Source organism: Emys orbicularis, chromosome 4 (genome assembly GCF_028017835.1).
Source record: "Emys orbicularis isolate rEmyOrb1 chromosome 4, rEmyOrb1.hap1, whole genome shotgun sequence".
Lineage (NCBI taxonomy): Eukaryota > Metazoa > Chordata > Testudines > Emydidae > Emys > Emys orbicularis.
Window position 1 is genome coordinate 154,314,870 of NC_088686.1, and position 20,122 is coordinate 154,334,991.

Here is a 20,122-nt window from a genome sequence, read left to right on the forward strand (position 1 = left end):
CAAATCGATTAGGAACCAGTTGATGAACTCTGATGACTCTGACATTCAGACCTACATTTAAGAGCCTAACCTGCAACCAGACACCTGTGTGAAATAGGGTGGAATGACCTGGCTGGGCAAACATTCGCTATGTGGATTTTTATTTAGCTCCTTTGCATGGTTAATTTCTTAGACTTGTCCAGGCAGGGATGCAGGCACTTTGCATTTAATATGCTGAATGGCAGTGCTCCTTTCAGTGTATCTGGGGAATTGAAAGAAATAACCATAGAGCTCCTAAGCCTTCCCCAGGTCTAGAGAGGACCAGGCAATGCTATAAGGGGGGGAACTTAATAAAGACAGGAACTTCCTGCTCTCAACTGTTTCCTCTGGAAGTATCAGGCTGGAGTCTCTCAGTACCTTGTGCATTGAGGGGTTGAATCCAATTGATGAGCTCTCCTGGGAACACCTTTGGGAATAACGCTTCCAAGCGGTGAGTCTCTGGGCTAAAGGGGAATTACAGGGAGAGGCGGCTCCAGGGGAGGGAGAGAAACAGGCAGAGGCAGGAAATCGCTGTCTGGAGGAAAAGGCTGCCAGGACTAGGGGAGCGTAGCTGAACTGTGGCTGGGGCCAGAGGGAACCCACCCAGGCAGCACGGGCGGGGCTGAGCCCAACAGTCAGGAGAGCATTTGCACAGTATTTAATTGTGTCCCCCTGTAAGGAGTGCGTTACAGGGTCTCGCTGGGTGAAACAGCCACTTGCTATTGTTGGTAGAATAGCGGCACTAAACGCTGCAGTCAGGCTCAGGTCACCCACTGAACCAAGAAAACCTCAATTATTCACCCAGATCTATGCTGGTTTCCCTGGCCTGCGTTACGCAGGAGATCAGACTAGAATCTACGAACGTCTGCCAATCTCTCCCCACAGCCTTGAGCAAACCTCCATGGAAAATTCTCCATCAGCTGAATTCAGGGGCCAGTTGTTGCAGTACGACACTCCAGCTCCTCTCTGCTTTCACACCCTCAGTCAAACCTGCCATGATCTCCCGGCTGGAGCGAGGGGAGGAGCCAAGCATCCTGATTCTCCAGGTCTCCAAGGAAAGGGAGGGCCTGAGAGGTGAGGAATGAGTGACACCAGCTCAGAGATTGTCTGGGAGAGCAGGGAAAAGCTGGGATCCCAGCAAAGCCACTGGGAGCTCCCCAGTCTGTCTTGTCTTGTCCCCTGCAGGTGCCCTGGCCTCATGGCAGGCATCACTCCCGGCTCCCACCTGACCCCTGGCAGGAGCCCTCGCCTCCTCCAGCCTTGGGGGGATTCGCTTCCTGCCCATCAGCTGCATCTCTTTCTCTCGCTCTCCCCCAGAAGGTGCCAGGACAGCGAGTGAGAACGAGGAGGAGAATCTCCAGCAGGAAGGGTCTGCGGGAACAGAGCTGCACAGGACGTCAGCCATACAGCGGGGAGGAGCCAGCGAGAGCCCGGGAGGGGCAGGACAGCAGCAGAGAGAGCACCTAGAGGAGAACGAAGCCGGCCTGGGGGAGAAACCCTACCAGTGCACCCAGTGCCACAAATGCTTCAGCCGCAGCTCCAGTCTGCTCCGTCACCAGCGCTCCCACACGGGTGAAAAGCCGTTTCGATGCACCGTGTGTGGGAAGGGCTTCACGCAGTGCGGAAACCTCACGGAGCACAGCCGGATCCACGCTGGGGAGCGCCCCTTCCGGTGCCCCCAGTGCGGGAAGGCCTTCGCCGTGAGTGCCTCCCTGCGCCAGCACTGCCGCAGCCACACCGGGGAGCGGCCCTACACGTGCCTAGAGTGCGGGAAGGGCTTTGGGGTGAGCTCTGCGCTCGTGGTCCACCAACGCATCCACACCGGGGAGCGGCCCTACCGGTGCGGGGAGTGCGGGCGCGGCTTCTGCCGCAGCTCCAACCTGGTACGGCACCGGCGCACCCACACTGGGGAGCAGCCCTACCGCTGCGCCCAGTGCGGCAAGCGCTTTGGGGAGAGCTCCGCCCTGATCCAGCACCAACACACCCATACCAGCGAGCACCCCTACCGGTGCCCTGACTGTGGGCAGGGCTTCAGCCAGGCCTCCCACCTGGCCCAGCACCAGCGCACCCACACCGGGGAGTGGCCCTACGCCTGTGCCGAGTGCGGGCGGCGCTTTGGGGAGAGCTCCAACCTCATCAAGCACCAGCGGGTGCACTCGGGGGAGCGGCCCTACAAGTGCCCCCGGTGCGGGAAAAGGTTCGGCCGCCACTCCAACCTGATCCACCACCAGCGCACCCACTTGGACGCCAAGCCCTTCAAATGCCCTGACTGCGGGAAGGGCTTCACCCAGAGCAGCTGCTACACCCAGCACTGCCGGGTCCACGCCGGCCAGAAGCCCTACCAGTGCCCCCAGTGTGGGAAGGGCTTCAGCCAGAGCTCCCACTACACCTACCACCAGCGCGGCCACACGGGAGAGCGGCCCTTCCGCTGTGCCAGCTGCGGGAAGGGCTTTAGCCGCAGCTCCAACCTGATCCGGCACCAGAGGATCCACAGTGAGGGGACCCCTGCCAGCCAATGACATGGGGCGGGAGAAGGGTGGGAAGTTTGGGTGGAAGATTGACTACAGTTAGACCCCAGGAAATCAGCTCAGAGGGGCCCTGCCATGGACCCACCTGGGGGAGAGGGGTTCAGTCGTGATTCAGCACCAGGGAATCCCCATCCAAGAAAGCCCTTGCAATTGACCCACAGGCTATGTGGGAAAGAAACTGACATGGTAACTCAGCCTCTGCCATCAAGTGAGTTCCCAGTGTGCTGCGGTGGCTGTGAAGGCTGGCCAGGGTCCTGGGAATGTTGAATAGGAACCAGGAGACCATCCCCAGAGACTATATCCAGTTCTGGTGCCCACAGTTCAAACTGGATGGTACATAATGACAGCCGTACTGGGTCAGACCAAAGGTCCATCTAGCCCAGTATCCTGTCTTCCGACAGTGGCCAATGCCAGGTGCTTTGGGGAATGAACAGCACAAGCAATCATTGAGTGATCCATCCCCTGTTGTCCACTCCCAGCTTCTGGTGGCACATTGGAGTGGGTTCATAGGCCTTGCCAGACTGGCTCAGATCCTAGCACCATCCAGTGCCATATTCCAACTCTGACAGTGTCCCAGCTGCTGCAGAGAAAGGTGTGAGAACCCTACAGTAGCACATGTGGGGTAATCTGCCCCGCACATTAGGTCTCAGCCTGGACTGTAACGGAGCATAGTGGCCTGAAGTCCATGCCACAAGAAGGATGCCAGGTCTGGAAAAACCTTCCTTGTAGTGGAAGACGGAAGAAGCTCGATCTCTTTGGTTTCTCCAAGGGAAGGCTCAGGGGTAACTTGATTCGGGTTTACACGCCCCTGCATGGGAAGGAGATTCCTGGTGGCAGATGGCTCTGTCATCGACAAAGTCTGAACGAGATCCACAGCTGGGAGCTGCAGCAGACCGGAACCAAGGTGCACATTTTTGACGGTGCGGGGAAGCAGCCACTGGGGCAGTCTTCCCAAGGGACATGGTGGATTCTCCATCCCTTGGGGTCTTTAGATGGCAACTGGACGGTTGTCCTCGAAGACATGCTGTAGCCCTGCCACGAGCTGTGGGCTTCATGCAGAGATCTCTGGGTGAGTCTCTGGCCTGTGTTACGGAGATCAAACTAGAGGATGCCAACGGTCCCTTCTGGCCTTAAAATCGCCTTTAAACTAGAGAGTCTCACGCTTTGTTGCTTCTGCAGGCGGAGTCCGTTGCACAAGCCCGGGGCTCCTTGCATTCCTCTACTTCCCCTACTAGCTCCGGTGGGCCACCCTCTCATCCCTTTCTGTTTCTGGGACTCCCCTCCTCACCACACCCTGCCCTATGCCTGGGGCTCTGTGTGCCCCGGCTGACTCCATCCCCCATACAATTATCCCCTGTTCACCTCCCATTCCCGGGGCTCTATCTGCCTCCCCATCCCCTATTCTCCCCTTCTATGTATCCCCACTTCCCCCATATCCGGGTCCCTCATTTTCCTTCTACCAGGGGTTCTCTATTCCCCCATTCCCAGGTCTCTGTGCTCCTATCCCCCTCTACCAGGGTCCCTCATTCTCCTCCTCATGCCAGGGGCGCTGTATGCCCCCTCACACCCCCCTTTGCCCCTTCCCCCTGTTTTTATTTTCTTTCTGTCTGGCAGCTAAGTCATGCAGGATGTCAACCTTTTAAACTGAGCTGGGGGTACTGGGACACAGCAAGGTGTGAACGGCTGTCATCAACCTCTTCTTTGAACTATGGACAATTACAGAGATGGTGGAAGCTGTAGCTCCGCTAACCAAAGACCAAGGGCTGTGTGCACCCCACATTTCCCCATTCTGGTTTATTTTTTTTTTTTTTTGGCCACATCCATGGGGTTCTGCCCATTGACGCCTAGAAAATGGCCTGAAATTGCGGAATTGATCGGCCATGGTATTCAACAGTGATCACGTTACAGACCAACAGAGAAATGTCATCAAAGTTGAGTGTAGTGATGTGTGTGGAGATGCTTTGGTGGGAGCTTGAATCTTATCGGATGCCAAGAAAACCATGTTGAGAGAGACCCTGTCCCTGAATTACATGGGGTGGGGGAGAAGGGTCAGAGCCTAGACATAATGGGCTCTAGAGTTTCATTGAAATCACTGGAGTGATGCCACTTTACACCAGCTGAGAGTCTGACCGCATTGGGTCTCCTCCATTTTCTTCCATACGTGGTAGAAGCCAGTGCCCTTGCTCATTAAGATGTCTTATAACCTTCACGTGTGGGGTGCCAGGGGACGGGCTGATATGGCAGGGGACCAGGTGTACGGGCTGACATTATTTGGCAATCTGTTTTAGAGACAGGGTTCTCTCAGCCAGGCTGAAAGGGAACTGAGTTCTGGAATTATCGGCATTAGAGTGAGTTACTTTCCCCTCCCCTGCTCAGCAGGAATCATTAACCCCCGGGCCCAGCCTGTAACCTAGAGATCTATGCCTGTCCCCAATTAAGAACATAAGAACGGCCATATTGGGTCAGACCAAAGGTCCATCTAGCCCAGCATAGGCACCGACTTCCACTGTTCCCGGTGGGTGCTTGACCCCACCCCTGCCCCCACCCCTGCACCGCCCTCGCCCTGCCCCTATTCCAGCCCTTCCCCAAAGTCCCCACCCCCTTTCCCCAAGTCCCCGCATCTCCTCCGCCTCCTCCCCTCAGCTTGCCTCGTCCCTGCTCCTCCCCCCTCCCTCCTGGAAAGTCCTAAGCACCTCCAAACAGCTGTTTGGCGGTGGGAAGCACTGGGGGGGGAGAGAGGAGGTGGGGCGTGGGGAGCTTGGGTGCCAGTGGGTGCAGAGCACCCACTAATTTTTCCCCGAGAGTGCTCCAGCCCTGGAACACCCATGGAGTCGGCGCCTATGTTGCCCAGTATCCTGTCCTCCGACAGTGGCCAATGCCAGGTGCTTCAGAGGGAATGAACAGAACCAGAATCATCAAGTGATCCATCCCCTGTCGCCCATTCCCAGCTTCGGGATTTGGAATCCAAATGCTGCGGGCTCTTCTAATGATGCCTCTGGCCAGGACATCTGCATGGATTGAACCCAGGAGGTCTGGATCTAAAAGCTGAAGGCACGGCTGCCTGAGTGATGGGATCAGAGCCCTCAGCTGAGAGGCTGTAGGAAGCTCATAAACGTCCATAAATAGTCTGGCCACTAGATGGGGACACACGAGTCACCCTGTGTGGGTTATTCTTCAGGTTGGGGCGCAAGTCCCAAAGGCCGCTAAAAACCAGAGCTCCCTGCGAGGCCAGACCATCGCCTCCTGGCCTCTCCAGCGCCTGGCTCCTCAATGCTAGTTCAGGAGCCAGTGACAGCTGGGGAATGTCCCCTCTGTGCCCGGAGGCTCCCAGACGTCTGACCATCCCCACCCCCAGTATCAGTTCCCAGTGTGTACCCAGATCCCACTCCCACACTCCTGGAGCCAGGGCCGGATTTCCAGTTAGGGACAGGAGGCACGTGCCTAGGGGCGCTGCCGGCGTTCTCGGGGCGCCTAAAAATCAAAAGTGGGTTAAAAGTTTCATATTTTTATGGAAAACCTGAAGGTCGGCTGTAGGCATGGGCGGGGGTGGAGGCTGAAGAGGCTGTGCCTAGGGGCGGGTAAGGTGTCAATCTGGCCCTGCCTGGAGCCCCCACTACAGGGGCAGGGGTTACAACAGCCCAGGATATGCCAGGGCCCGGCCCGGGGGATGCGGGGTTCCCGGGAGGGCGCGAGGTTCCCGCATTGCAAGTGGGGTGCAGAGTATCCCCCATCTGCCTGCGGCGGGGGCTCAGACACCGGCTCCTCCCCGGGGGTCTATTGTGTCTGGTCGGGGCGGGGGGTGCGGGAGGCCCTGGCTGGGGGAGATCAGCGGCTCTAGGCGGGCGGGGGGTGGGGGCCCAGCTGAGCCGTCTCCCGCTTGCCGGCTGCCTGGCGAGCTCAGAGTTAAAACCAGCGAGCTCCGAGCCCCGGGCCGGAAGGGAGCGGCCGGCGCTGCCCCGGCCCACGTGCGGCGGGAGCGGGGAGAGGCGGCGGGGCCCCGGGGAGACGCAGCCGCAGCCGCAGAGGCAGGAAATCGCTGCCCGGTGGGGGGGGGGATCAGAGCCGAACTGGAACCGGAGAAACCCCCCCGCCCCTCTCCGCAGCCAGCCCCGGGGTCTGTGGGGCTGAGCCCGGCAGGGTCCCTGCTCCAGCCCTGGGGTATTGCCTGCCCTGCCCTCCGCCTGCACGTTCAATAAACCTCCCGTGCTTAGGTCCACGTGCAGCTCTTCCCGCGGCTGTGTCCGGACCCATCGCTACAAGGGGCCAGCTCCCCCCGTGTGCCTGGAGATCCCCGATTCCCCTGCAGGGGGCGCGGCCCAGCTGCCCCCAGGGGTCTCCCTGCCTCAAGGGCCCCTGGGAACATTCCCCCCCCCCCCCCCCCAGCAGAGAGCTGGGCCGGGGTCCAAGCCTGGGCGCATTCTCTACACCAAGCCCTGGGGGGAGCTTTCACTGAGCCCCATCTCACCTGTTTCTTCTCCTGAACAGAAATCCCCATCCTCGACCTGGCCACGATTCCCCAGATGGAGCGAGGGGAAGAGCCCAGGGTCCCAGATCTCCAGGGCTCTGAGGAAAAGACGATCTTGAGAGGCGCTGGTGCAGGTGAGGAATGAGTGACACCAGCTTGGAGACCATCCAGGAACGAAGGGAAAAGCTGGGATCCCAGCAAAGCCGCTGGGAGCCCCCCAGGTCTGTCTCCGCTCGTGTGGCAGCACGTACACGCCTTGCTCAGGTTCGGTGCCCCACTGCGCCAGGTGCTGCACAAACAGAGACCTGGCATCTGACCCGAAGAACTTTCACTCTTAAAAGGCAAAGGGTGCTGGGCTGGAAGGAGATGCAACATACAAGGGTTTGGCTTGACATATCTCCCAGTATTGGGCCCTAGCAATGTATGGCCAGATCCACAGCTAATGTCAATCAGTGTTGCTCGTTGATTCCCACCAGCCCCATTGACTCCGGTGGAGCTACGGGTGATTCGCACCAGCTCGGGATCAGGCCCCATTGACTCCATCGGAGTGATGCCCATTTACACAAGCATGGGATCTAGCTTGATCTGCACCTTAAATACCAGCTGGTACTCCCCGCTTCCTTCGTCCGTGTTAGAAAAGATTAAATGAGCATTGCAATGAGTTTCAGATCTATCCTCATTATCCAAGGCTCTTGAGTTTTCGCTCCTACCCTTCGTCTCATACAAATATAAATAATTCCCTAATCGTCTCGTCTCAATATCATCCCTAGCAGGTCACTCCCAGCTCCCACCTGTCCTGCCTAACGCCTGGCAGGAACCCTCCCTCCCCATAGCCTTTCTCTGAGGGCTCAGCTGGGCCAATGGAGCAGAACCTGCCCCTCCTCTCCCTTCAGGGAAGGGTTTGTGGGAATTCGCTTCCTGCCCATCAGGTTTTCTGCTCCGTGACAAACCCCTTTGCCTCCCTTCTCTCGCCAGCACAGGGAACAAGCCCTGGCTGGATTCTCTCTCTCTCCCAGTAGGTGCCGGGACAACCAGTGAGAATGAGGAGGAGAATACCCAGTACAAAGGGCCTGCAGAACCAGAGCAACACGGGACGTCCTGGAGCCCTGAGCATGGAGACGTTGGTGGGGCAGGACGGCAGCGAGGAGACCTCCCGAGGGAGAGCTCTGCTGAGCGGGAAGGAGATCCCTGGCAGCTCCACGACTCCTCTGGGCATCAGGAGGGGAGACTGGCCATATGTGGGCAGTGTGGGGAGAGCTTCTCTCAATACAAAGACCTCGCTGAGCACCAGAGATCCCATAGAGGGGAGAGACCCCATCAATGCCCTGACTGCGGGAAGGGTTTCACCTGCAGCTCCCACCTCCTCCAGCACCAGCGCACCCACACTGGCGAGAGACCCTTCCAGTGCCCCGACTGCGGGAAGGGCTTTGGGGTCAGCTCTCACCTCGTTGTCCACCAGCGGGTCCACACGGGGGAGCGCCCCTACAAATGCCCTGACTGCGGGAAGGGCTTCAGCCAGAGCTCCCACCTGGCCAAGCACCAGCGCACCCACACCGGGGAGCGGCCCTACAGGTGTGCGGCCTGTGGGAAGAGCTTTGGGGACAGCTCCTACCTGATCCAGCACCAGCACACCCACACTGGGGAAAGCCCCGGCCTGGCCGGTGGGATGGGTGCGGAGGAGAGGCCTTACCCATGTCCCCAGTGCGGGAAGAGCTTTGGCACCAAGCTGGCCCTGAGCCGGCACCAGAAAGTGCACAGCGAGGAGCGGCCCTATGAGTGCGCTGAATGTGGGAAGAGCTTCAAGTTGAGCCGGCTGCTTATCCAACACCAGCGGATCCACACCGGGGAGCGGCCCTACCGATGCCCCGACTGCGGGCAGAGCTTCGGCCGCAGCTCCCACCTCCGCTCGCACCAGCACATCCACACCGGCGAGAAACCCCACCCCTGCCCTGACTGCGGGAAGGGCTTCAGCCACGGCTTCCAGCTGGCTCAGCACCGGCGCGTCCACACGGGGGAGCGACCCTACAGGTGCCCTGACTGCGGGCGCAGCTTCAGCCACCGCTCCACTCTCATCAAGCACCAGCGCACCCACACCGGGGAGCGGCCCTACCACTGCGCCCAGTGTGGCAAGGACTTCAACTGGAGCTCAGCGTTCATCAAGCATCGCCGGACCCACTCGGAGGAGCGGCCCTTCCGCTGCGCGGACTGCGGGAAGGGCTTCCGCGAGAGCTGCACCCTCATCCAGCACCAGAAGATCCACTCGGAAGAGAAACCCTACAAATGCCCCAACTGCTGCAAGAGCTTCAGCCTCAGCTCCTACCTCGCCAGGCACCAGAAAATGCACACGGCCTAGGGACGCCAGCGGGGGGGGCCTGCCCTGCCCGCACAGGGGCATTGTGGGTACCTTTCTGAAGTGGGTATGCACCCCCTGCTTGCACAGAGATGTCCTCTTGCCTTCCCTCTGGTGACTGGAGCGTGTATCAGAATTTAGGTGGAATTTGTGGCCCTGGAGGTTTTTAAGAACAGTTCCAGATCTCGGACAGGTCCCACCTCTCATTGATGGTCTAGGTATAGTTGATCCTGCCTCAATGCGGAGGGGAGGACTAGATGACTTCTCAAGGACCCTTCCAGCCCTACATTTCTATGACTCTGTGAGTCTGCTGCTAACCCCTAAACTGATTGAATTTCCCATGGGACGAAAACTTTGAAATTCAGAGATTTTAAAAAATTGATTTTTCGTCCCAATTTGTTGAAAGCTCAGAATTTTTCACAAAATATTATTATTGGGCAAAATATTTCATCGGATTTATTGCTTTGACTAATTATATCTTCTATGATACGAGAGGCAGTGTGCTCTTGGGCAGTGTTTCGCCACCAAGGCCTTTTCTTGTGGCCACAGCCTCCTGGGCTGTGATGGGGGCAGAGAGGCGCAAAGCAGTGGCCCCATTGCCAGGGCCGCCAGCAGTGGTTGGTCTCTGCCCCCCTCTGGAGACACGCTGGAGGTACAGGCAGCTGGTGAATTCCCCACTTTCCCAGGGGTGGGGGGGGCAGGCTTCAGCCATGGGGCTTCGGTCTCCATCCACGCCGTGGCAGGCTCTGGTTCAGGCTCTGGCCCCAGGCTCACCATCCCCTACATCCCCCCCGCTATTATCCCTGGGCCCTACAGCCTCCCTGCCCCTTCCCCATCCAGGGCTTTATCTGTCCCAGGGCTTGCCCGGACTGAGTAAGTCTGCTGTGAAAAGTGATATTAACAAATATGCAAAGATCACTTTCACAGCAGAAGACTTACCAGCTAGCAAGTCTTAGGGGGGGAAAAAGCGCAACCAAAAAAGCAAAAGAAACAACAAAAAAGACAAGAACATGCGAAGCACCTTATTTGTGTTTCTATTGTTTATGTCCAGTAAAGAATAGAGACAACTGTAAATTATTTTTATTACTGAGTCTGAAAAAACCCTACATAAATAAATTACAATGACTTGGACATATGTGCATATTTATTTGTTTTTCCTAAAGTAATTCAATATTTTAGGAAAAATTGTCAGCGCGGTCACCTGCAAGAGTTGGTGGTCGCACTCTGAGGTCCCCAAAAAATTAGTTGTGAAAACCCCTGGTCTAGTGGATCGCACACTGCACTGAGACATGGGTTCTATTCCCAGCTCTGCCACTGGCCTGCTGAGTGACCTTGGGGAAACTGAGGCACGAAAGGGTGACATGACATGCCCATCTGTAAAATGGAGGTGATGATACTTGACCTTTGTAAAGCACTTTGAGATCTACTTGAAGGAAAGCACTGTATATAAGAGTGTGGCAGTATTATATTATAAATTTTAATATAGAGTAAAAGTGAAAATGATAAAGTAATATTCATAGATTCCAAGGCCAGAAGGACCATTGTCATCAGCCAACCTGACCTCCTGCAGAACACAGGTCATAGAACTTCCCCCAAAAAATTCCAAGAGCAGAGCTTTTTTGAAAAACATACAATCTTGATTTAAAAATTGCCAGTGATGGAGAATCCATCACTTCGTAAATTGTTCCAAAGGTTAATTATTCTCAATGTTAAAAACTGACACCTTATTCCCAGTCTGAATTTGTCTAGCTTCAACTTCCGGCCTTTGGAAGTTGTTATAGCTTCTTCTGCTAGACGGAAGAGCCCATTATCACGTATTTGTTTCCCATGTAGGTACTTAGACTGTGATCAAGTCTATAACCTTCTCTTTGCTAAGCTAAATAGATAGTGACTGATCTCCTTGAGTCTATGAGGCAGGTTGTAGGGCTAACTGGTGTGATCATTGGAACCCCGCAGGAGATGGACTGGTAGAGCTGAAAGACGTGACTACCGAAGAACAGGGTCCCCAATGGTAAGTCTGGGAATGAGTTATCCAGGCGCTCAGAGACAGTGTTTACATGAAAGTCACTGGGCTAGAGCTCTACAAATCTGGGTTTGGTTCCTGGTTCTGCCCCAGCCTCTTCATGAGATCGTGGGCATCTTTGTCTCAATGTCCCTATCTGTCCCTTTCTCTGTTTAGTTTGTAATTTCTTCAGGCCAGGGGCTGTTTCTGACTTTGTGTTTTTGCAACACCCAGCACAACAGGGCCCCAAGATGCTACTGTAATACAAACAAAGAAATGGGAGTGGGAGACCTTACTATTTCTTTACTACCACAACAGAGTTGTGTGGCCCAGTTTGGGCAAGGGTGGGGTGCCTTAGACTTGGCTAATTTGGACACCTTGATCTTGGATACCTTTGTTGTCTCTTTGTTTTTCCTAACAAATCTTGTTTCAGTAAGATCCACATTGCCTGGGACTCTCAGGAATTTCCCAGAAGGATAAATGAGCCATCAACCTTTCGGGAGGGGTGGGTGAATGGGACCTAACTGCTTGTGAATTATGGTGTGTCACTCCCTGGGCTATGTCTAGGGGACAGGTCAGTTCGGCTAAACCCATCAAGATCCCCCCTGACCCTGCCCAGCCAGCTCAGGAATTATGGTCCAGAGGGTAGGAGTCTTTCTCCTATGGCTGTGTCACACCCAGCCAATGGCAGATACTGAATAACCAGGGCAAGTTGAAGGGGTGTAAGTTCACAGCAAGATTTCCTTTGCTTAGTGGGAGGTTCCTGTTATTTAACCCCATCTCTCCCAGCATTCTCTGTTTGCTGCTCTCCCTTGCCCGGGGTGAGGGGACTTCAGTCTGCAAGGGCTGGCATTGGTCCCATCTCACCACAGTGAGGATCTCGAAAAAGGATCTGAGGGAGGTGAATGCTTCTATCTCTAGAGTGGTGGTGGGGAAAGCCAGCTGGGGTCCCTCCCTCTCCTCAGCAGACCCCAAAGGACACAACCTCATCTAGGGTGACCAGAGGTCCTGATTTTATAGGGACAGTCCTGATATTTGGGATTTAATGTTATATAGGCACCTATTACCCCCCACCCCCGTCCTGATTTTTCATACTTGCTGTCTGGTCACCCTAACCCCATCCCAACTGCACCCAGTCTGCTCCCATGTACAACAGTCACGGAACTTTCCAAGCCTCAGTGTTCCATCTGCCCCCATGGCCATGGAACATTCCTGACCCCAAGATTCCATCTGTCACAGGTTCCAGGCCCCAATGCTCCACTTACCCTGGAACCTCCTGAGCCTCAAAGTTCCAACTGCCACAGACCCCTCCTAGCTGGAGCTGTGAGTGGGGGCGCCGGGCACAGGGGAGATGCAGAGAAGAGTCTCAGGGGAGGGAGGGAAACAGCAGCAGAGACAGGAGATCCCTGCCTGGAGGAAGCGGCCGCAGGGACAAGGGGATGGGAACCTGAACCACAGCTGGGACCAGAGAGATCCCCCCAGCCAGCCCTGGGAGCTGCATGGAGGGAGGCGGGGTCTGTGCCGCTGAGCCTAGAAGGGTTCTCCACCCCCCCCCTCCCCCAGCAAGTTTCAGGGCAGCACAGGAGATCTGAGCAGCAGAGTGACCCAGCCACATTTGGGAGTCATGGAGTGTGTGAACACAATAGGCTGCTGGGAACAGGAGGGGCTGCTCCCTGAGAGGCCAGACAGATGTTCCCAGGTGGGGGGCAGCCATCTCTTCCATAAGGCATCTCTGGCACCCAGCTCCTCTCTCCACAGAGCTTACCAAGCTGCTAGTTCCCCGGGGCCCAGAGCAGCCCGAGAAGCTCACAGGCATCCGGCCTCACCCCATCTCAATCTAAAATGGGTGATGTGGGGGGAGGGGAATCCATGACTGGTTGCACGTCACCCCAGCATTGTCAGATTCCAATGGGCTTTTCAGTGCCAAACCTGGTCTTTGCAGGGCGGTTTCTCACTGTGTGACTTAAATAAACCAGGATTATTTTTTTAAAGGAAACTAGGAAAAACAATTCCATCGTGTGCCACCCTAAGACTCTTATCACATAGGTGACTGGCGTGGCCTGAGCCCCTTTTGTTCTGTGGACCAGCCACTAGAGGGGGATGTGGCAACGCTTTTAGCCCACAAGACCCACAATTAATTGGTCCGGTGGCACCTTAAAGACTAACCGATTTATTTGGGCATAAGCTTTTGTGGGTAAAAAACCCTCACTTCTAAGCTTATGCCCAAATAAATCGGTTAGTCTTTAAGGTGCCACCGGACTCCTTGTTGTTTGTGTGGATACAGATTAACACGGCTACCCCCTGATAATTAATTGGTCGACAACCGCTGAATGTCGGATCAGCTTTCCTGAGTTCTCTCCCTAGCTCTGGGAGGGATGTGGGGCCTGGTGGGGTAGAGCAGGCTGGGCTGGGAGCCCGGACTCCTGGGTTCTATCTGCAGTGCTGGGAGGGGCGTGGAGTCTAGAGCAGTGGTTACAGACCAGATCATAGAGGGACACTGTTTTGGCCTGTTCCTTACAGAAGACAGTCCCCTCCCGGGCCTGGAGATGCTGGAGGCTCCCAGGCATTCTGCGGCCCTGCCCCAAGCTCTGGCCCCTGCTCCCCTGGTGAGGCTCTAGTTCCCAGCTGGCTGTGATCGCTGTGGCCCCTAGGGAATTAACCCCCCCCCCCAATGCTTTGCACTCTCCTGGCTCTGGTCCTGGAGCCCCAGTTATAATGGCCTTGGATACATCAGAGAAAGAGCCGAGCGGGGGGTTCTTTGGGAGGGAGCATGGTTCCCTCGTTAGGAACATCCTGTGGGGGGCAAAATTCCCAGTAGATTTTGTGGGGTGCTGCATTAAAGTTCAGCCAGGCCAATAATGGGTCCCCCAATATCTGCTCCTGCTGTGAGTTCTCTCTGGGACTGTGAGCCTGCAGGGTCCGGATCCCCTGCCCCACACAGCCCTAGCTGGGGTGTCTGTGTTATCCGCCCCAGGGAATCTGCACCAGTCAGCTGATCTCCCCCCACGCTGGCTCCTTGGGGTCCCAGCTGAACCCCCAAACCAAGACTTGGTGCCAGGGCGGGCTTGGATGGGCACTGGGGCAGCTGGGCAGGGCCACCGTCCCGGCGAGACTGGGGGATCCAAAGATGGGGCAAGAGGAGCCAACGGATGGGCATGTGGGTATGCCCGGAATGGGGACCAGGGGTTTCCCCTGAAGGTGTGGGGAATGGTGCATCCTCCACAGGAGGGATCTATACCCCCCTCTCTCCAGCCCAGCCGCCCCCGGGGGACCCTGCATCCTTCCGCCCCGTGTAGAGCCTTTCCCGGCTCCTGGAGCCGCCAGGCCGGGCTACCCAAAGCGGATCTTCCCAGAGCGGAGCCGCCCGTGCCGTCAGCGGGGTTGCAATAGCGCAGGGACCTTCCTGTCCAACCCCCTGCCTGGGCTGGAGACTGCCCACGGGGCCGGATCCCCTGTCTGCAATGAGACCCCCCCCCCCTCCCCCAGGGAACCAACCAATAACCCGCCCCACCCCGTGCGCTGCAGCCGGGCGGTGAGTGGGGGCGCAGGGGAGGGAGGGAAACAGCAGCCGAGGCAGGAAATCGCTGCCTGGAGGAAGCGGCCGCAGGGCCGGGGGGTCGGTGCCGAAGGGGGGCTGGGACCGGAGGACCCCCCCCCACACACAGCCAGCTCTAGGGCAGTAGTGGGGGAGGTGGGTCTGTGCAGCTGAGTCCAGCAGGCTCCCCCCCCCCCCCCCCCCCGCAGCCCAGCAGCGAGCCCCCGGGACACCACTGGAGGTTGAGGTTTGTACCATTTCCTTGGAGCAAAGTTACTGACCCCAGGCAGTGAAGGGGAGACGTGCGCTGAAGACAATTTGTGTGTGAGCCATTGAACCAAACTGTCAACCCCGGATCTGCTAGAAACCACTCCCTAGTCCCAGCCGCTCTGCACGTTTAGGCGGCTGTGTGCTGCACGGACATGGCGCGAAAAGGGTTAACACACTGTGTAGTTTCAAGGCCCTTAGGTGATCTTTGCAAAATAAGTTCTACTGCGAAGTGTGACTCATTTGTCAAAACACCTCTTCCCTGTGTCATAGGTCAGATCAGTAACACGTTAACAGCCCTGGAGTGGGGTTCCCCTACGGGGCAGGGGGCAGGAGGCCTTGCTGTGCCAGAACTTGGGTTGGGGGGGGTTGGATGAGATTATAAATGTAGATGACAGAGGCACTAGTGTTGATGTAAGACAGACTTCTGGGAGGTATTTGCATTGGTACTGCATGACATGTTGAATAAAACCTAGATGATGTACAATGAACCTGACGCACATGAGAGGGACCAAAAGCTGGCTAAGTGATGGGTCTGAAAATGTAACTATAAAATCATCATCAAGTGGGTGTATTTCTAGCGGTTTTCCACCACAGGGATCGGTTCATGGCCTCCCACTATTTAACATTTTTATCAATGGCCTGGAAGAAAACAGAAAATCGTCATTGATAAAGTTTGCAGACAACACACAAAATGGGAGGAGCGATGGATAATGAGGAGGACAAGTCACTGATGCGGAGCGAGCTAGATTGCTTGGTAGACTGGGTGGAAGCGAACAATCTGTGTTTTAATATGGCTAAATGGGGTGAAAGTAACATTCAACACTTACTGGAGTAGGAGGCGGGGCCAGGGGCGGAAGGGGCGGGGCTGGGGGATCAGCGTCCCCCAGCCAGCCCATCCACGCTGCCTGGCCCGTGCCGCCTGGGGCAATTTAGGTCGCCGGCCCCGGGGCAGCTGCTCCTTTTGCCTTCAAAGCAGGGTCCTTTGCTGCAGCAGCGCTTTAATGTCGGCTGCATACGGGCTGGTACCAACAGCCACTTTTTACCAATACGCCGTACCTCGGCCCGTACCAGCTTACTTTACCCTGGCTAAATGTGAATGTATAGAAACAAAGAATGTAGATGATGCTTACAACTTTACCCTGGGAAGCAATGCCTCTGAAGACTTGGGGGTCATGGCAGATAATCAGCTGACCATGAGCTCCCCATGTGATGCGGTGGCCGAAAGGGATAAGACATCATTTAGTTGGTGTTGGTCCTGCTTTGAGCAGGGGGTTGTACTAGATGACCTCTTGAGGTCTCTTCCCACCCTAATCTTCTATGATTCTATGCATAAGCGGATGCATACGCGGCGGTATCTTGAGTAGGAGTAGGGTGGTTATTTTACTTCTATATTTGGCACTGGTGTGACCACTGCCGGAGCACTGTGTGTTCCATTCTTGTGTCCACAATTCAAGAAGGATGTTGATACATTGGAGAGAGGGTTCAGAAAAGAGCCACAAGAATGCTTAAAGGATTAGAAAACAGGCTTTATGGTGATAGATTCAAGGAGCTCAGTCTATTTAGTTTAACAAAGAGAAGGTTAAGGGGGTGACTTGATTACAATCGTTAAGCACCTGCAGGGGGAACAAATATTTGATAATGGGTTTTTCAATGGAGCGGACAAATATATAAGACAATCCCATGACTGCAAGTTGAAGCTAGACAAATTCAGACTGGAAATAAGACGTCCGTTTTTACAGGGAGGGTAATTAACTGGACGATTTTACCAAGGGTCGTGGTGGATTCTCCATCACAGGCAATTTTAAAATCGATGGGATGTTTTTGTCTAAAAGAGCCGCTCTAGGAATTATTTTAGGAAAGTTCTTTGGCCTGTGTTAAGCGGGAGTTCACAACAGATGATCCCAACAGCCTCTTTTGGCCTTGGAATCTATGAATTGTGCTGGGTGGTGCACAGATCCTGACTAAGATCTGGGCCCCCATTGTGCCCAGACCCAGTCTGAGATCAAGCCCCATTGTACCAGACACCACACAGACCCCAACCAAGATCAGGGTCCCGCATTGTGGCGGGGGCTGCATAGACCCTGACCGAGATCAGGGCCCCCATTCCACTAAAGAGCTGCACAGACCCACAGCGAAAGACCCTCCCTGCTCTGAAGAGCTCACAGTCTAAATAGACAAAGACAGGATTATTATCCCCATTTTACAGATGGGGAAACTGAGGCCCAGAGAGATGCAGTGACTCTCCCAGACAGTCTGTAGCAGAGTTCAGAATTGAACCCAGCTTTCCTGAGTCACAGCCTAGCGTCTGAGCCGCAAGCCTGGCCATTTAGATGAGCCCGAGGAAGTGGAACAACAACCAGTAAATGCTAGTTAGCCATCGATTTGCAGCTGGGGCCCTGTACTCAGAGCGTGCATCACTCCTGACTCCCATCCCTCCTGCCTGACCCCTGGCCAGAGCCCTCCCCTCCCCCAGCATTTCTCTCAGGGCTCAGATAGGCCACTGCAGCAAAACCGGCTCCTCCTCTCCCCTCAGGGTAGGGTTTGGGTGGTTTCACTTCCTGCCCATGAGGTTTTCTGCTCGGGGACAAACTCCTTTGCCTCCCCCTCTCTCCCCAGCACAGGGAAGAAGCCCCAGCTGGATTCTCTCTCCCAGCAGGAAGGGCCTGCAGGAGCAGAGTGGCAGGGGAGGTCCCAGAGCCTCAAGTGGGGAGATGCCGGCAGATGGCAGGGCAGGGCGGGATGGCAGCGGGGGGAAGAGAGGACTGGGCAGTGCTGGAAAAGGGCTGTGTCTGTAAAGCTGCAGGGGAGATCAGAGCTTGGATCTGAGTCATATTGTGTGTGGTTCATTCTCTCTCTCCCAGCAGGTGCTGGGGACGGGCGTGAGAACGAGGAGGAGCCGGAACCCCCCAAATGTCCCTCTTGCCACCCGAGCTGGGGGAGCCGCTGACCATCTGCAGCCAGTGCGGGAAGAGCTACCGCCTGAGCACCCAGTTCCTGCGGCACCAGCAGACCCACGTCCGTGAAAAACCCTTCAAGTGCGACGAGTGTGGGAAGAGCTTCGTGGACAGCTCGGCCCTGCTCACGCACCGGCGTGTCCACACCGGGGAGCAGCCCTACCGCTGTGCCGACTGTGGCCGGAGCTTCAGCCGCAGCTCCAACCTGATCCGGCACCAGCGCACCCACCGGGGACTGCGGCCCCACCAGTGCCCCGACTGCGGGAAGAGGTTCGCCGAGGCCTCCTGCTTCCTGCAGCACCGGCACTCCCACGCAGGCGAGCGCCCCTACGTCTGCCCTGACTGCGGGAAGAGCTTCCGCCACCGCTCCGTCCTCCTGGCCCACCGCCGCACCCACCTGGGGGAGCGGCCCTACACCTGCTCCGATTGCGGGAGGAGCTTCCACCAGAGCTCCCAGCTCTCCGCCCACTGCCGGGCTCACCTGGGCGTCAGGCCCTTCCAGTGCCCTGACTGTGGGAAGAGCTTCTTGGACAGTTCCTCTCTGATCATCCACCAGCGCATCCACACCGGAGAGAAACCCTACAGGTGCCCCGAGTGCGGGCGTAGCTTCAGCCGCAGCTCCAACCTCCTCCGGCATCAGCGCCTCCATGCCAGGGAGCAGCCCTTCAAGTGCCCCCAGTGCGGGCGGAGCTTCCGGGATGGCTCGGGCCTGGCTCAGCACGAGGGGTCCCACCTGAAAGCTAAGACATACCAGTGCACCCAGTGTGGGAAGGGTTTCAGCCAGAGCGCCACCCTCATTAGGCATCAGAGAATTCACACCGGGGAGCGGCCCTACACCTGCTCTGAGTGCGGGAAGAGCTTCAGCCAGAGCTCCACCCTCTTCCGACACCGGAGGATCCACACAGGCGAAAGGCCCTACAAGTGTCCCCAGTGTGGGAAAAGCTTCATCGAGAGCTCAGCCCTGATCCAGCATCAGAGAAGTCACACGTGACAGAGGCTACTAGGGGAGTGCATCCGTTGGAAGTCAACCATTGGGCAGTATCAAAGTGGTGCTGGTAGGAGCAGGTGCCTGGAATATCATGGATTAATTGGCGGGAGGAAACATCAACCATTGGCCAATGTCAACGTGGCATTGGCATGACAGCATGGCTGGAACATCGTAGATTAATTGGCTGGAGGAGAGCATCAACTATTGACCAATATCACCATGGTGTTATTGTGCATTTGTGTCTGGAATATCATAGATTCATCAGATGGATGAGAATGTCAACAACTGGCCAATGTCAACATGGCTTTGGTGTGAGAAGTGTGTCTGAATGATCATAAATTAATCAACCGGAGGAGGTCAACCATTGGCCAATGTCAACATGGTTTTGGTGTGAGAATGTGGCTGGATTATCGTAGATAAATCAACCCAAGGAGAAGATCAACCATTGGCCAATGTCAACGTGGTTTTGGTGTGAGAATGTGGCTGGACTGTCAGAGATAAATTGACTGGAATTTTCAAATGACCCTAATGGTGTCAAGTGACCAGATTCAAAATCCCCCCTTGGAAATCCCAACCATAGATGTGGAAGGCCAGAAGGGACCATTACTATCACCCAGCCTGTCCTTGTGCCTACCACAATGATATACTGACATTCAGGAGGTGCGGAATCTGCTCAGTGGTAATTGTACTTTCCTGTCTCTGTACGAATTGTCTTTTTCAAGGTCTGTTTGACATGGTATTTAACAAGGTGAAACAGCATTTCCCAAAACAAGACCTCATCATTTCTGCCGTGTAAATGGACCAAATGTCAGTGTTTAAAGTGACCTGCAGAGGGGGAGGAGGGGAAATTAAGGCTGGGTTTGGGCCCCTTTTCTTTATCTTTTATGAAAAAAGTCTGGCCGTTTTATTTTTTAAAAAATTCTGCTTGGTTTGGGTGTGTCCCGCAGTAAAGCCATGTCTACACACAACATTTGTAGCTCTTTCACTACACCGGTCTAGTTACAGTAGTGTG

General features: G+C 55.8%; 1 protein-coding gene across 1 annotated transcript; it reads left to right on the forward strand.

Moving 5' to 3' along the window:
- Positions 1–1,013: 1,013 nt before the first annotated feature.
- Positions 1,014–19,113, forward strand: LOC135877952 (zinc finger protein 11-like). Its single transcript, XM_065403474.1, has 7 exons — positions 1,014–1,092; positions 1,336–2,168; positions 2,250–2,511; positions 7,615–7,617; positions 8,316–9,358; positions 18,100–18,839; positions 18,924–19,113. Exons 1-7 carry the CDS (start codon positions 1,014–1,016, stop codon positions 19,111–19,113), a joined length of 3,150 nt encoding a protein of 1,049 aa, XP_065259546.1.
- Positions 19,114–20,122: the final 1,009 nt, after the last annotated feature.

What these genes read in the sequence shown, in the direction of transcription:
- LOC135877952 (XM_065403474.1), top strand. Translation starts at nt 1,014, where the DNA reads ATGATCTCCCGGCTGGAGCGAGGGGAGGAGCCAAGCATCCTGATTCTC. An exon ending in GGAAAGGGAGGGCCTGAGAG is followed by an intron (nt 1,093 to 1,335) that starts GTGAGGAATGAG and finishes GCTCTCCCCCAG; the next exon opens with AAGGTGCCAGGACAGCGAGT. An exon ending in GGCACCAGAAAATGCACACG is followed by an intron (nt 9,359 to 18,099) that starts GCCTAGGGACGC and finishes TTGCCACCCGAG; the next exon opens with CTGGGGGAGCCGCTGACCAT.